Source organism: Raphanus sativus, chromosome 4, assembly GCF_000801105.2.
Source record: "Raphanus sativus cultivar WK10039 chromosome 4, ASM80110v3, whole genome shotgun sequence".
In the NCBI taxonomy this organism is placed as follows: Eukaryota; Viridiplantae; Streptophyta; class Magnoliopsida; order Brassicales; family Brassicaceae; genus Raphanus; species Raphanus sativus.
In genome coordinates, this window is record NC_079514.1 from 47,476,934 (window position 1) to 47,493,606 (window position 16,673).

Here is a 16,673-nt window from a genome sequence, read left to right on the forward strand (position 1 = left end):
ATCAATAATAAAGTTTCCTATTACAATTGTTTCATTTTCTTCGAATGACATAATACAAATCTCATTAAAGTCTAAATAATTTTTTCCAATTTTATATAATATTAAGAAGTATGAATTATTTAATAAACATTTCAAAATTTTTTTTTTCAGCGGATCATCTCATATCGGATCTTAGGTTAATAGCGGGTTATTAGATTTTTACCAAGTTTTCTAAGATTATAGTTACAATTCTTTTTAATAAATTGAATTGAAATATAGACATATCAGTGGATTTATCGGTTCAAACATACGTCTGAGTTGAATATGAAAACATTGCTTGAAAGTCAAGTATTATAATAGAACAATTTTTTGAATCACAAATAGAAAACTTTAAAATTATTTATTTTCTAATCAAAATTATAATTTCAATTAAATTAAATTTTATTAAAATAAAAATATACCCGCGCTTTTAAAGCGCGGGTCAAAATCTAGTTAGATTTATAACGGAGTATCAATCATCAAGAAACAACAATCTTGTAGGCGATTCAATAAAAGATACCACGGCGTGAATAATGTCAACAATCGTAATCTCTCACACACCACTAATACGTAATTAAAGAAAATAATGATATAATTAGTAGGAGATAATGCCTGGGTATCTATATCGTATATAATTAATCAGAAGCGTCTTCATTTCATTACAAGTTGATTGATGATTCTCTTGTCATTGTTACATAGTAATAATAAATTAAAAAACTTTAAATCAATTCAAACTAAAACATCTCTCTCTCTCTCTCTTTATCTCATCATCATTTTTATCTGATGAATACGCCCAATTGAATCCGTTCCTTTCCTTATCAACTCAAATTGAGTTTTCAAAATTATTCAATTTCGGATCATTATAGATATTCTCGGAGGAGGAAGAATGGCACAGTTGGCGGCGGAGGCGGAGGGGAGGAGTGGGCGGGTAATCGGAGAATACGCGGTGGGAAGACAAATCGGGTCGGGTTCGTTCTCGGTGGTGTGGGAAGGGAGGCATCTAGTGGATGAAAGCGTGGTTGCAATCAAGGAGATCGCGATGTCTAGGCTTAGTAAGAAGTTGCAAGATAGTCTCATGTCGGAGATTTTCATCTTGAGGAAGATCAATCACCCCAACATCATCCGCTTCATCGACATGATCGAGGTGCGGTGTTTTTTTTTTCCGTTTTGTCTTAACGACATGATTCAGGTTGTTGTTGTCAGCTCGTAATAAAGCTCCCATCTTTGAGCTTTGTTTTGTTTCTTTCAAGTCTAAAAGGTCTTTTTAGTCTTTAGCTTTGTGAAAGTTAGGACTTTTGAACATGTTACATAGTCTGATAATAGTTTGTGTAGGAAATGCGAATGACCGTTTCAGCGTGTTGTATATACTCTTGAGTGGGAATGGGTTTTGATTGCTAGAGGATATGGTTTTCTGTTTTGTGAAATTTTGATTTTAGGCTCCAGGGAAAATAAATGTGGTGTTGGAGTACTGCAAAGGGGGTGATCTGTCTATGTTTATTCAGCGTCATGGAAAGATCCCTGATGCTACTGCTAAGCATTTCATGCAGCAGTTAGGTAACATTCTACAAAAAGACTGTTTGGTTTCGACACTACTACAATTGCATTCTCACTCTTAAATGATTCTTTTTTTTTGCATGTTATATAGCTGCTGGTTTGCAAGTTCTTCGTGACAATAATATCATTCACCGTGATTTAAAGCCTCAGGTATGTATGTCTGATTCTCATCTCATTCCCAGGAATGATCGTATATTTGTCTGTTAGATCATGACATAACGTGAGAGCTCCCTGTTAGAAGGTTGAATTGTACTCACTTGAAGGGTGTTCTGTTAGATTCCACTAAAACATGTTTTATTCGTTCTCATAGTATATGCTTTCCCAGAGATTTTATTGCGCTAACAGAGATAGAGATTTTGTGTAAACTGAAACTCAATTGCTAAGGTTCTTTCGTTCTTGAAACAGAATCTTCTTCTATCCACAGATGATAATGATGCAGCTCTCAAGATTGCTGATTTTGGATTTGCAAGGTATTTCTCATCAGCTCCTTTGTTTACACAAATAAACTAAGTTTAATGTGATGATTAGTGTATATAGACTAGCTAGACTTAGGTAACTGCTTTTTTTTTGTGGGAGTATGTTTATTAGACACTTTGAGTTTGTAGTTTGCACTTAAACCATCACACTTTCTTAGCTCAGATCGTTGCAGCCTAGGGGTTTGGCAGAAACTTTATGTGGTTCCCCATTATATATGGCCCCAGAGATTATGCAGCTTCAGAAGTATGATGCAAAGGTGCAACTTTTTTTTACTCTAGAATACACCTAGACATGTCTTATACTATATTCCTGCTGCTTAAAATCTCCCTTGCTACACAGGCAGATCTCTGGAGTGTTGGTGCTATCTTATTTCAACTTGTGACAGGCAGAACCCCTTTTACAGGAAACAGCCAAGTTCAGGTTTTGTATACTAACAAGTGTCATGCATTTCTATATTATTTAAATATTCTGGTTCCGGTGAATGGCATCATTGGCTAACATGTTATCCATCTGATTTCCACAGTTGTTCCAGAACATTATGAGATCAACTGAATTACATTTTCCAGTAGACTGTAGAGATTTGTCTAGTGACTGTAAAGATTTATGTCAGAAATTGCTGCGCCGTAATCCAGGTAAACATTTGTGTGAACAAAACTCTGAAGATATAGCAAATATATATACACTTTTTTGTAACACAGATATAGCAAATATATAGAATTGGCAATTCAGGCTATTTGAATTAGTTACACTTAAAGAGTTTTGATGGTCTGTGACTCTGTGTCTGTTTGTGTTTCACAGTGGAACGTTTGACGTTTGAAGAGTTCTTTCACCACCCTTTTCTCTCAGATAGACAACCATATGATGTGCCAAGGTGATGCTGGGATGAACTATTCTGTTTCGATCATTCATGGTTACTGTTGTACTGATAATGATTTTATGTTGCAGGAGTAGATCAGGTTCAAGAACGATGGATGATTTTCATTCATCAGGAAGCAGTCCCTCAGGAAAAATGGAAGAAGTTTCTCATGATGACTCTTTGCCCTTCTTTTTAGATGATGACTCTAGTGAACCTGAGGGAAGCCCTTCATATACTAAACATACTTCTCCGATGAAGTCATCTTATGGATTTAGTGTTGAGACTAGACGTGAGAGAAAGGAGGCACCTTCTAGTCCTTTGAAAAACATGGAACTTAATTCCAGATATAGTAGAGTTAGTCATAGAGCAGATACCAATAACTTCAAGTTCGACAGCCATAGATTAATAGATAGAAACCAATTCAAACCCTCAAGCTTGCCTGATTCCAGATCACTTAGTACTCAAGGAAGAGGTAACTTCATTTCTATCATTTTCTTACCACTAGAAAAATTGTTTCTATTAAAGTTGTGTTGCTTTTACAGCAGGGGATACTCCAGACTCAATAGATCAAGATTATGTTCTGATATCTGGACCATCAGTGGATATACCATCATCTTCATCTGGTTCTCCTAAGCTTTTCAATTACCCATTCAAATCACATTCTCCTCCTGTGGAGTTCATTAAAAGAAACGTAACGAGTCCAACGGCTCCTATGCCAATAGCTGGTGCCACTGGCAGGAACATTGGTCGGTTTGCAAGCTTGGAGAGTCCAAACTCTCTCCCGGGTACTTCCCATGGGTCTCTGAACCTTGTGGATGCTTTTGAACAGCCATCAACTAACAGCTTGACAAGAATCCGGTCTTTGCAGAAATGTGCAGTGACGATTGCAGAGTTGGTTCGGGAAAGGGTAAGCCAACTCTCGATAGTTACACAAAACTTTGCCAACGTGAGTTTCTGAGCCTTTGTTTTCCATGCTTCTCTTCATAGATTGAATCAGGTAAACAGTTAGAAGCTTTCTCTATCCAGCTGGTGATTATTGCAATTTGGAACCAAGCACTGCACATCTGTCATACTCAGGCAGCTTCTGGTGTTGAAGGAAGCCTGCGCCAAGACAATAACAGGGTAAGAAGAAATATTAGCCAAGAAGGATCAGAGAAAATATTGTCTCAGATTCAGAGAGAGTTTGTCCAGGAGGTTGAGCGTGCTGAAGAACTTGCCAAGTTTGTTGAATCTGGTATGCATTTTCTTCAAGAACAAAGCTACTGAGACAAATCTGTTTATTTTTCGGTTAATCAGAATCACTAAACTACAGAGAACATGATTGTAGGCAACACAAAGATGCCTGATGCAATGGAGATAATATTCCAAGCAGCTCTTACTCTTGGCATACGTGGAGGAGTAAGTTTCTTTTGCTTCTTATGATCAAATCCCAAACTGTAAACCAATCTGGCTACTATTGTTTGTAAATATCATAATTACACTCACGATTCAGAATGTATTGAGACCTGAGAATTCACATTTCTGTAGGTAGATGAGGTGGTGATGGGAGAGGCAGAGAACGCAGTAAACCTCTACGCAAAAGCGGTGCGCTTGCTTGTCTTCCTTGTAGTGGAGGCGCAAACGCTGATTCTAAATCCACCTTTAACACTCACAAACTCAGTAAGGTATCGAATCAGAACATATATAGATAACCTCATAAGCAGATTAAAACACCTACAATCACATAAAAGAAGTTCAGGTCCTCAGAAACCATGAGAAGGGAGGAACAAACAAAAACCATCCCACATGTTTCTCTTGTTTGTGTTTGTTCAGTGTCTGTAAAAGTAACCATTTGTTTGTACAGCCACAGAAAGAAAAAAAGACCTGATTCTTGATTCTTTTGGATGTTAGTCAATATCCAGAGGGATTTGTAACATTCTCTTTGTTGTCACGCTGATCAATTGTTTCTATTGTATGTTGAGATATTGGTTCTACATTAAAAAATCTTATAATATGAGTGTTTTGCCCAGTTTTTCTTCAAATGAAAACATATATTAAGGATTCATAAACGAGCATAGAGCTTGGATTAATGTTAGAGCCCCTAGAACAAGGCAAAATTGCTATCTCGAGGGATGCTAATGGAGGAAGAAACTGTAACCTAACACCTTAAATTGCATTTACTATACACTGGAAAGTAAAAAAAACTACCACCACAGACTATCTGTTTCATCTTCTTCTCCAAAACTCTATAAAGCAGCTTGCATATGAGAGTATTAATTGGGAACAGACGATAAGAGTTTCTTCAGTTTCTCATATGCCATGAAGGCAATGCCAACACCAGGAGCCACTTTGTAGTATTCTGGTAAGATTCCTCTGTATAGCCCTCTCATGCCTTCTGCCTTAAATATATGTTTGAATGTTCCAAGGAGTCCAGTTTTATAAACTCGCGCTCGCCCACCAGCTCCTTCTAACTGCATTCTTCTTCTCACCAGGTCCACCGGGAACGTCGCTACAAAAGTTAGATTGGGTATAGTCTAACAATTTTCATGTAATGTATACGCCAAAAAGAAAGCCAAGCCTCATCTTTTTTTTATTCATAACAAACCTGTGGAAGAAGCAATTCCAGAGAGACTGCCACAGCTAAGACTAACCATAACTTCTGAATCATTAGGCCTGAAAAGGGATTTGAAGAAGACAATATTAAAATAGGATAAGTTAATAATGGACTAAACAAACTAACATCCCAAATCAAAGAGGGCTTTTACCTACGAGATAGCCATGATGTTTTCAGAGAGTTATATGCTGAGAAGCTAATGGCAAGGCTTGGACCAACACCCTGCGACAAACCACGTATAAAAATATAGCTACATCAAATAAGAACCTCAATTTCTATTATTATCCAACTTAAAAGTTAGATTCATTAAATTTTTTAGCCTCAGATACATCATATCTTTCTTGATTGTTTTTTTCCGTATGTAACAATTTTACACCCACTTCAACATCTTCCGGTATATGACCATGAACATGAACTGCTGGAAATGAATCATCTCTATATTCTTAACTGAACAGCTTACATACAACAAGAATGCCTAGTACATGTACGTCCATTAACTAGGTGCCTAATACTACAAGATGAGCTGCTTATACCATTAACTAGACACTTAGATCATCTAATAGACTCGCATCTACCCTAGCCTATGAAAAATCATAGTGGGAGGTATTAGCTAAAATGACTACCAATACCACTGCCAAGAAAAAGTTAACAATCAACCACAGATCGTTAACAAAGAGGAAGCAAAAAAAAGAAGAAGCGTACCAACAAAGTAGCACCAAGTCCTTTATATAGACCCCAAAATCCCTCTTCTCTGCAAATGGTACGGAAAGCATGCCCAACACCCTGATAATACATTGAGCTTCTCTGCAAAAGATCAAATATAATGTACTCAGGTCAAAGGAGACAACACAAAACTGCTTAGGTCAAGAATAACGACATCACCTCTCATCTTAGAAAGAGTTATAAATAAAACAATTACCTGAGCAGAAAGCCGTGTCCTAACAAGATCAAGAGGGTAAGTAGCTGAAGCAGCTGTCATCCCAGCTAAGCCACCACTTACAAAATGCACTAAAACATCCAAACTTGCATTTCCTTTATACCTCTTCAAGACTGGATTCGAGTAAAAAAGCTGCAAATAATGACAGATCAGCATGAGCTAGTTATTATTACAGACCACACTCACAAAAAAGAGAATAGAACACAACTCACAGTATTGTACTCCTCATAAGCGTAGAAGTTCACAGCAGAATAAGGAAGCCTGTGAGCGACAGTAACCAAGTTCCCTTTCCAGAAAGCCCTAAAACCTTCCTCGTTAACAATACGTGAAGCTTCACGCCAAATACTCGGACTGCTCAAAATCGCAGTCTCCGATTGCATCCCTTGTATCTATACCCACAACAAACACACAACTTATCATACTATTCCTCACACCTCACACATCATTCATGGTAATGGGTATAAATAAAGTCTCCAACTTTAAACTCATAACTCCATAAAGTCCCCAACTTTAAACTCATAACTCCATAAAGTTAGCACCTTTATACCTGGAACAAGATGGTGAGACGAGCGAGGGGAGCGGTGCAAGTCTTAGCGAAGGCGCCGGAGATTCCGCCGGCGATGAGATGGGAGATGGATCCGCCTTGCTTCTGATTCAGTTTATTGCTTTGTTGTTGTTGGCAGGTTTGAGGTTGCTGTTGCTGTAAGAGTTTCCTGTTTCCGGCGTCTACGACGGTGTTATTCACGGCGGTGGCTGTGTGGAGAGCCCTCTGACCTCCTTCCACTACTACACCGACTCGAGCTTCCATGGTCATTTCTGAGATTGGTCTGAGGAATTAGAAGAAGACGAAGACGAAGTCGCATCAATTAAAAGAGATTGAGATTTTTTGGAGAAATCGATGGGGGGAAGGGAACCCTAAGAGAAAAACCCTTAAACCTCTGTTTGTTTGAGAAGGGAGGAGAAAAGGGTTTATTGGTAATAAAGAAGGTGACGCAGACGCACTCACAGTTGACATATAACTCGAAAACGTCGCCGTATCCTTAAAATTCGAATTTAAAATTCGTGCTTCGTGTAATTCTTTTTTTCTCTTTTCGAGTTGCTTTTACTTGCACAATCTCCTATGGGTCCGGTAGAGCCAATTTCTCTAAAGCCAATCTACTTTGTACTTTCACCTTTAAATATTATTTTCCAAAAGTATCTCTATACTTTTTCTATCAAAATAAAATTCTTTAGACATTCATTCAAGTAAAACTCATTTATGTAATAAAATTATTTTATTCTTGAAGAAAAAGGTACATATGGATTGCAGTGGTCAAAGTAAATTACAAGTAAATTATTCTTATTCTGATCATTGAAACGTGAAAATTATTGAACCAGACTTTTTGAAGAATGAGTTGGTTTATCAATCTCTTATGTATTATTTGATAGACATTACAACATTTGAGTCAATCATCACAAAAATATTTTTTATAATCTTTTGAAAAATAAATTGGTTCATCTAAGCATATAGCATATTTTCATTAAACTAATCACATAATAAATTACTAATATATAAAATATTTTTTCTTCTTCACTTAAATAAAAGATACAAAATTCCCTAATTTGATAAAAATATATATGAAAAATAACAATTTTAAATAATAAAGATTTATTAATAATTTGTCGATCTTCTATCATTTTTTTATAATTTTATATTATTGAAATATATTAAATAATCACATTTAAATATATAATAAAAATTTAGATCTTTCTGTATATGTTATATTTTTAACTTCTTAAATGACTATAAATTAATAAAACTAATAAAATCTCACTTCAAAAATTTGTGATCACTGGTTTATTTTTTATAACAAAATACAAATATTCATAAACAATATGAGTAGAAAATGTTATTTAATAGATATTTAGACTATATATATATATTTAATATCGTTTAAATTAAACTATATATCATCTAAATGCATAAAAGTATTTAAATTTCAAATTTTCATTGAACAAGTACTAAAATTTTAATATTTTAGTTTCAAAATTTTCATTGAGTTTTTGAAAAATTAAAAAAACATTATAAACTACTAAAAATATTAAAAGTTCCATACTGAAAATTTCTTTATATAAATAACATGAAACTCATAATTTAAATAGTGTAATAAAAACTCAAAATGTTTCTTAAAGTGAAAATATCTCTTTTTGTAACACAGAGTGAAAATACCTCTTATAATTGTTTATAATATGTCTTTTATCATCATAACTGGATTATTTATTGTTATAGGTCAAAAATGGGCTAAACAAACCCGTAACCAAAGTTAAGAATACCAGACTGTACATCCATAATGAGTTTGGATGGATTCAGTGGCAAAAATTAGCCATGTACATACAGTTCTTGGTTTTGTTCTGGTTCGTGTCTTTTGGTTCTTCATTTCTAGAGAATTTAGATCCTTCCGAGTATTTAGAAAGTTTGGTTTGGTTTTGGTTCAGTAATTTTAGTTTTCGGTTTAGATAACAAAGTTGAAAACCGGCTTATATCCGAAGTAACCTGGTTTGGTTGCGGTTTTTCAGTTAATTTGGGTTAAAAATCAAAAATTGGATTATTTGATTAATAGAAACATGAAACACGACATTGGATAAAATAATTTAAATGGACAGTTAGAAACATGAAATATTTTATTGAACTGCGCCATGTGGGTCATGTACGGTGCACCGGCTGTTCATCTTTGGAACATCATGGTGATGCCGAGAATTTTTTTCAGAATTACTATGATGACGTTTTGTCAAATGTTTCATTTTTATGAAGATAAAAAAAAAAGAATCAAAGAGCATCAATAAAACATTGTTTAATAAACATAGTAGATCAATCAAAAGACTTGGCTATATGGTTTTGTGATAATATTCTATCACTTGTATGCTATTTGACTGAATTTTCATGTTTATTTCTTCATAATGTCATTCTATATAATAAATATTTTAATATATTATGTAATTGGAATAACTTATAAATACTATTCATTATTTTGTTGCAAAATTTTACGAAAAATATAAAATAAATTAAGCAAAATATAATAAAAATAAGTAATATCTAAGTAAAATACAAGCAAAATATTTTTACCACAATTAGTGCAATGTTTTTCTATGTATATTGACTCTAACAATTCTATGAAAATTGGATTGGCAATTTTTTAAGAATTGGATAGACAACTTTTCTCTGAAAATGGCTCTGCGATATTTTCCAAATAAAACTCAACAAATTTTCTCTACTGGCTCAAAAAGTTTCTCCATAAATGATTAGACAATATGACAACACAATGTGATAAAAGATTTAAGGTGTGATCTCACAAGGGTGTCAGCTGGGATTAAAACTGAGTGTCTTAAATTTATAAATGGATGCATGTTTCAGTTAGGATTTTGTTGGGTGAGATTGTATATGTGGTAGTATTAGCAATATGTACACTGCTTTTACTAGACACCAGCGATCCTATATTAACATCATGGTAAATATTTTGTTTATTTTTTTTACTAATATTTCTTGATTTTGTATCTTTATTTATATTTTTAATATTTCGACGTACTTTGATTTTGTTGTAATAAAAAAAATTCAGGTTATAGCAAGACCAAAAGCGTGAAAACGTGCCGCTATCGACAGATTTGGTTCACATATGCCTTTTGAAGACTAGACATATTTTTGTATGGTATATCATTTGTTTTGTACTATTTACATATTATTTTGGTAAAAAATAAATACATATATACATATACATCTATATATATATATATATATTAAAGTGAATTGATTATTTAACCATGTATGTAACATATTGCAAACGGATTTGAGCATTTTTGGGAGCAACATAATTAATCGTGCTTGTTTGCTACTACAAGAACACACTGGAGAAAAATGAGATGGGGGTGGTAGAGGAAATAGTAATTGTGTGACTGAAGATGAAGATATGAAGATTATTTATTAAAATAAACCAGCGATAGTTTTGTTGTTTGTCCTTAGTTACGTAGTAACTCGTCATCTTGTTACAGTTTTAATTTCTAAAAAAAAACTAAAAGAATTTTAAAAGAGCATTACTATAGTCTTGTTTAAAAATAGAATGCATCCAACCAAAGATTTGGCTATATAATTTATGTGATAACACATTATTACTTGTATCTTAAGTGACTAAATCCTTCGTATTTTTGTTTCATAAATAGAGCCGACTTTATCAATTTGGCTCTGAGCATAGTGAATGTATGTCAACAAATAGTTGGTGGCAGATGTGGAACTAGCAGCTGACAAAAAGTTATAAAAAGATAAATTCATCATGAAAACCATATGAATAAGAAATTTTATTTCGTAAATAGTCATATTAATAATATACTATACATCTATGTTAGTATTATTTAAATTTAATTATATATATATAATAGATAAAATACTTATTTGGATTTACTTGCAATAAAAACGATTGTAATAAATAAAAATAATTATTTTAATTTATATGTTTGCACCAATTTAATTATATATTAACCTTTCAGCTATTTATATATTTATTTTATTTTTATTTTTATAATATATAAAAGAAAGAAAAAAGAAATACAACATTCTTCCCCTCGTAAATTGCAGTCTTAAGCTAGTAGGCTTAACAAAATCAGAGAGGTTAAAAATATGTAATTGACAATTAACTTGTATAGCATAGCATATAGATATATCACTAATTTTTAAAATATATGCATAAATTTATGTGTGGTTGGTTTAGATCTAAACCAATTTATAGTTTTTGAGTTTGGTTTTTATGTCCACATTTCGATGTCAATATTAGTTTATTACATATCTATCTAATTAAAGCTACACTAAATAGATAAGAGTGCGAAAACACTTAGCAAGTACAAAAAAAGGCAAAAGCACATGAAAATGGTGATAACATAACCAAATCTATTGTTACAAAAAAAAAAGAAAAGCATAACCAAATCTATAGTGATGCATGTTTAAGTATACTTTGACGTATTTTGCACCGAGGCTGCCTTGACGTCATCGCCACCGTCAGCAATAGCCAGACTTGATTGCACACTCTTATAAGTATACCTTTTGGCTACAATCACAAAGAAGCATATACTTGCAGCGGTCAAAACGGCTAGCGTCCAGTAAAAACGGTCCAAGCGACTGCTATTAAGATCTTTCCCAAACAAGTTCTTTCCAGAGATTTCCTCACTTAAATGATCAGTAACCATTATCAAGAAATTGTTGACAAAACTAGCTGCTCCAATCACACTAAGGTAAAAGGCTATGCCTAGACTTCTCATTGAATCAGGGACTTGGTCGTAGAAATACTCTTGAAGACCCACAAGGGTCAAAGCATCAGCTATGCCTATAACTATGAACTGAGGAGCTAACCATATAACACTCATGGCCATGCGATGTTGCTTAGTATAATCCAATCTTTTTCTCTCAACTAGAGCAGCAATGGCCATGGTGATCAAGGAGAAAACCATACCGGTTCCGATTCTTTGCAGAATGCTAATACCTCTTTCATTTCCCGTGACGCATCTCAAAAGAGGCACAAGGAGTTTCTCATAGACTGTTAAGAAGATGATCATGGAGAGAGCTACGAGAGCAAACATGGAAGATGGAGGAACTACGAAGTTGTGACCGATATGTCGGTCCATGATAATGGCTTGTTTGATGAAGAGTGTTGTGCCTTGAGTTGCGCATATGCCGAAAGCTAATGTAAAGAACCAGATCGGAATCATGTTGATGAGTAGTTTCAGTTCTTCTACTTTTGTTACCGTTGAGAGTTTCCATGGACTCTCCTTCTCAGCCATATTCCCGCTCCCTCGAGTTTCGACAATCGCTGCTTTGTCTAGAAATCTGCAAATCGTATAGAAGTTAGTTCCATGCATGGGGTGCAAAAGAAACCTGAAATATGGTTTATATATAGTTGGAAATATAAGTGTTCAATCGAGCAAAAAACTAACAATAATAAATCAAGTCCAGAATGCATAAAAGTTAAAACCAAAACTAAATCTAAATACTACAAGTAAACAGCTGGTTCCTAACGAATTTGTGACGAAAATGTATCGTCCGGTTTAATTCTTCAATTTTGTGTTTTGGAATTCGTCGAGAATCTTCGTAAGACGTCCCCACGAAATTTTGATAATAGGAGTCGTCGAAATATAATTGTCTATCAGAAATTCATCGAAAATCTTTCTGAAAATATGTTCCGTCGAGAATTCATTATGCTCGATAAAATTTTCCTAACGAATTTGTTTGTCGGGAATTTTCAAAAATTAACAAAAATTATTTAAAATATTAAAAGAATTTACTACATTTTTAATTTATAGGAGTATAAAATAAAACTAGGTTGTGCAATTGAAAAAATCGAATTCAGATAGAACATATAACAAATCCTATGTGTATATATGCATATGGATTTGTCAATCTAATCAGAGCTAAGTTAAAGGGAAACGGTTTAAATACCCAAGTAATACAGAACCCCGTATATTATTTTAGTATTAGAATTTACTTTGTTTGCTATTATTAATTTATTATTTGTCACCAAACCAAACCTTAACCAACCGGAATTGAACATGTATATATCTAGTTTTAACTTGCAATGCACTTACTTAAGATTGTCTGTGCTGGAAAGAAACCGTCCTTTAGTATACTCTTCTCTAGACAACTCATGAAGAAGAGAAGAATCGTTAGGACAAGAAAGATGTCTTTTGGAAATGGCAGCAATGAAGACTTGCAACATCGGGGTCAACGGGCTACCAGAAGGTGTTCTATAACGATAGAACGGTCTACCCATAAGGAAGATCAAAAGCGATGTAGCCATTACTAAAGTGAGTATGATACCAGCCACGCCCCAACCAATACGATCTTCTATATAGACGATCACAGTCACTGCGGTTAAAACACCAGCGCAAAGTCCGGTGCTCCACCAGTTAAAGTAAGACATCTTCATCTTTCGTTCTTCAGGATTGTCATCTCCGAATTGGTCGGCTCCAAAGCTCTCAAGGGACGGCTTATGACCTCCAGTGCCTATGGAGATCAAGTAGATTGCAATGAAGAAAGCTATTTCGTGGGCTTTCCTTGGCTCAGCACATACTTCTTGATTACAAGCTTTCAATCCCGGTATAAACCAAGACAATGTTAACAGAATCAAACCCTGAAGATTGAAATTTTAAAAAAAAATCAACGAAGATAGGACAACAAGAGAAACAAACCATCAAGTTTTGACTTAGGGCTGGGCATAAATTCCAGAACCCAAATTCTGAACCGAACCGAAAAACCTGAACCGTTATCCGATCCGAAATGTAAATACCCGAACTGATTTTGTAGGGTGATATTTTGAAACGCATGTGTTCTAAATATATATCTTATTTACATAAAATAAGGATTCCAAGAAAAATTAAATCGGAAGTTTGTTTGAAGGCATGAGTGTTATTGAAAGGTTTTGAGTGTATATATGCAAAGATGTGCTACTACAAAAGACCCACAACAAAATATCTTAAGAAAATGTATATAAAATACTTTTTAACAAAAATAAATGAATAAGTAGAAGTTATTACCATAAGGTAGATGATGGTGGCAAGTAGGACAGTGGCATAACGGCCGAGATAAGCATCTGCGACAAAGCCTCCGAGAAGAGGCATCAAAGTAGTGACACCAGTCCAGTAGTTTGCATTTCTTACAGCCATCTTAAGATCTTGGTGAAGGATCGTTGTTAAATAGACAACTAAGCTCGTAACGATCCCAAAATAACTTAGTCTCTCACTGAACTCAATTGCTGCATGTACATATATATCAAACCATAAGATTATTATATTGTAAAGATTTAATACCAAGAGTCCCTATACAATGATTATATACATACCAATGACGAAGAGTGCAGCTCTCCAAGCTCCGGTTCTAGCCCGAACCGGAATCTCTCCTCTACTATCGAGAGATGAGTCAAGAACCCATTTTTGTTGATCATCGCAAGATTCTTGAAGCTTTGTATCAACCTTGTTGTGCTCCATAATTTTTTGTGTTAATGATTGAGAGTGAGAGAGAGGGAAATGATTTTTGATAAGTGGTGTGTTTGTGGAGAAGCAAGCTTGGTTCTCTTTATAATAGATGCCATTCGCTATGTTGACTCTTCTTGTGAAGAGCTTCAAGATTCTTTCAATGGAATGCACCACAAAAAGACACGGTAAGTTGACAAAGTGTAACGTAAGAAATTAGAGCATCTGCGACAATTGTCCTTAGAGCATATTCATTGCAAGTTGCTAAGGGAAAGGTTGCTTAAAAATTAATTAAATAATTGGTGGGTCCCATAATTGGGTCCACAAAATTGAGACAACCGTTGCTTTGTTGCTTGGTTAGGCAACGTTGTTTGCTTTGTTTTGGTGGGATGTCACATTTTTATTGGTGGGCTTTTAATTTTTTTTTTTCTTTTATTCACAGGAAAAATGAAAATAAAAAATAAAAAAAAATCAGATAAACAACTCCTTCTAACAACCTGCAATAAAGATGCTCTGCACAAATTCTTAAAAAAATTATTATAAAATTATGTGGATTTCATTTCATCTATGTTTTTGTACCAACAAAAGTTCATAAACTCCTTAACTAAGAATTCGATTCAGTGGAATCTGTTAACTATTTGCGGACCCCACTAATACGTGGTGACCCGCATTGGGTTAGATTTTTTTTTCTTTTTAATCTAAAAAAAATAATTAAAAAATAAAAAAACATTTTTTAAAGGATTTTAATGGGGGTACACGGTTGTGGATTCTCTTAGCTACTATTCCCGCTCGTTAATAAATATATAAATAGCTAACGTTTATTTGACCCAAAAAAAAAAATAGCTAACGTTTATTTTCACCGGGACTTTCAGTTTTATGACTATAGATTAAGATTTTAGTGTAACGTCTATACAAAATACAAGGAAGTTAAGGATAGTGAAGTTTTGGTTACGCTCAGATAAGTACAAATCTTGGTGTGATATGGTAGTCATCTTTTTAAAATGGTCACTTTCAGATTGTAACTTGTGTGGCTTTGTGGACCTAAGGTGTCATATAATTGAAGTTGAGATTTCCATTAGCTACAAAGTTCAAAAGAACTAGAATTAGATTTGCCAAATGAAATGGACCAAAAAAGGAAACAAGGTTAGATTTACCAAATGAAAGAGAGATGGAGACATAAGAAATTTCAAATTTGATCTAAGTTTTATTAAAAACTACAAGTTTTATTAAAAACTACAGAGATTATTAAAAGAGAAAGATCTGATGGCACTCCAGCCGAAAGTGAAATCAAAGTAACAGTTCAGTTTTTTTTCTTAAACTTAGCATGCATTTGTAGTAGTGCAAATATTTACAAGAATCTTATAGATCCTGTTTGATGCCTATAGTGTAACGATTCTCTCGTTGTGTCTATTTAGACTTAGTACTATTCAGAGACAGCTGCCTCTTGGCTACCACCAAGAAAGACCAAATGCTTTATCACCAACACATTATTAATGCCTTACACAAAACTTCTCACTCAAATGATTCCAACGTACCAAAAATTTTGGTCCAGAAGATTCTGATAAAGCCTCTTGCAGGCTTGTAGTCCTCTAGGATCTGATCCCTAATATCTAGGAACTTCTCAAATTAATTGCAATTCAATAAAACAATTAGTTTTATTTGATTGACTGAAGAGTTCTAAATAAATGTTCTTCATTTACTGATTTTGTATATTTTGATTTTTTCAAAATCCATCTCAACTCCTTGTTTGAGAAGTAAAAAGAAAAATACTTAATTAGGTTAACATTGTCCAAAAAGGTAAAGATTACTGATTGATGTATCATCTCTTCTGAGTCCCCTTACGTATCTTCTTAAAGATCATACCTAAATTCAGCAATGACAGACATTTCTGCCCCACATTTGAAAATGATTTCTTGATCTCATCTACTAGTAACATGAAAGTGAATGCTACTATGTATAAGAATTACTCTCTTATTGCTTTAGGTTAAACTCACTCAAACCTCTCAATCTTAGTTACATCCCAATCATCTCTCGATGGGTTTATATCAAGCTAAACAAAGAATCTAATCTTAACAATAAAAATACTGCAAGTATATTAGATAACTCCTAAAACAACTCCCATATCTTTATCTTCAAATCTCGGATAGACTAGAATCTTCTTTAACTTGAATGTCACACCTTCATTCTCACTCTGTCATCTTCAAGCTTAGTTCAACATTCTCCCCTGTAAGCTTGATCTTGTCTTGAGCCAAATC

At 34.0% G+C, this 16,673-nt stretch overlaps 3 protein-coding genes across 7 annotated transcripts; 1 reads left to right on the top strand and 2 right to left on the bottom strand.

Moving 5' to 3' along the window:
* Nucleotides 1-713: 713 nt before the first annotated feature.
* Nucleotides 714-4,913, top strand: LOC108855335 (serine/threonine-protein kinase ATG1b). Of its 5 annotated transcripts, none has more exons than XM_018629131.2 (13): nucleotides 714-1,162; nucleotides 1,455-1,572; nucleotides 1,664-1,722; nucleotides 1,978-2,042; nucleotides 2,212-2,305; nucleotides 2,389-2,469; nucleotides 2,573-2,681; nucleotides 2,848-2,920; nucleotides 2,995-3,377; nucleotides 3,451-3,812; nucleotides 3,893-4,139; nucleotides 4,233-4,303; nucleotides 4,433-4,913. In XM_018629131.2, exons 1-13 carry the CDS (start codon nucleotides 905-907, stop codon nucleotides 4,658-4,660), a joined length of 2,148 nt encoding a protein of 715 aa, XP_018484633.2. In that variant the 5' UTR covers nucleotides 714-904; the 3' UTR covers nucleotides 4,661-4,913. The 5 variants fall into 5 exon arrangements, with proteins under 5 accessions (XP_018484633.2, XP_018484632.2, XP_056865238.1 ...); XM_018629130.2 differs by having other exon boundaries at nucleotides 715-1,162; nucleotides 3,448-3,812; XM_057009258.1 differs by lacking the exons at nucleotides 714-1,162; nucleotides 1,455-1,572 and having other exon boundaries at nucleotides 2,222-2,305; nucleotides 3,448-3,812.
* On the bottom strand, nucleotides 4,889-7,453 carry LOC130511736 (uncharacterized). Its single transcript, XM_057009259.1, has 7 exons — nucleotides 6,983-7,453; nucleotides 6,648-6,824; nucleotides 6,418-6,567; nucleotides 6,201-6,302; nucleotides 5,650-5,720; nucleotides 5,490-5,557; nucleotides 4,889-5,393 (listed from the first exon to the last, which is right to left on the bottom strand). Exons 1-7 carry the CDS (start codon nucleotides 7,247-7,249, stop codon nucleotides 5,158-5,160), a joined length of 1,071 nt encoding a protein of 356 aa, XP_056865239.1. The 5' UTR covers nucleotides 7,250-7,453; the 3' UTR covers nucleotides 4,889-5,157.
* Nucleotides 7,454-11,251: 3,798 nt separating this feature from the next.
* On the bottom strand, nucleotides 11,252-14,593 carry LOC108851187 (protein NRT1/ PTR FAMILY 5.7-like). The gene is made up of 4 exons (XM_057007545.1): nucleotides 14,289-14,593; nucleotides 13,984-14,201; nucleotides 13,036-13,580; nucleotides 11,252-12,280 (listed from the first exon to the last, which is right to left on the bottom strand). Exons 1-4 carry the CDS (start codon nucleotides 14,431-14,433, stop codon nucleotides 11,401-11,403), a joined length of 1,788 nt encoding a protein of 595 aa, XP_056863525.1. The 5' UTR covers nucleotides 14,434-14,593; the 3' UTR covers nucleotides 11,252-11,400.
* Nucleotides 14,594-16,673: the final 2,080 nt, after the last annotated feature.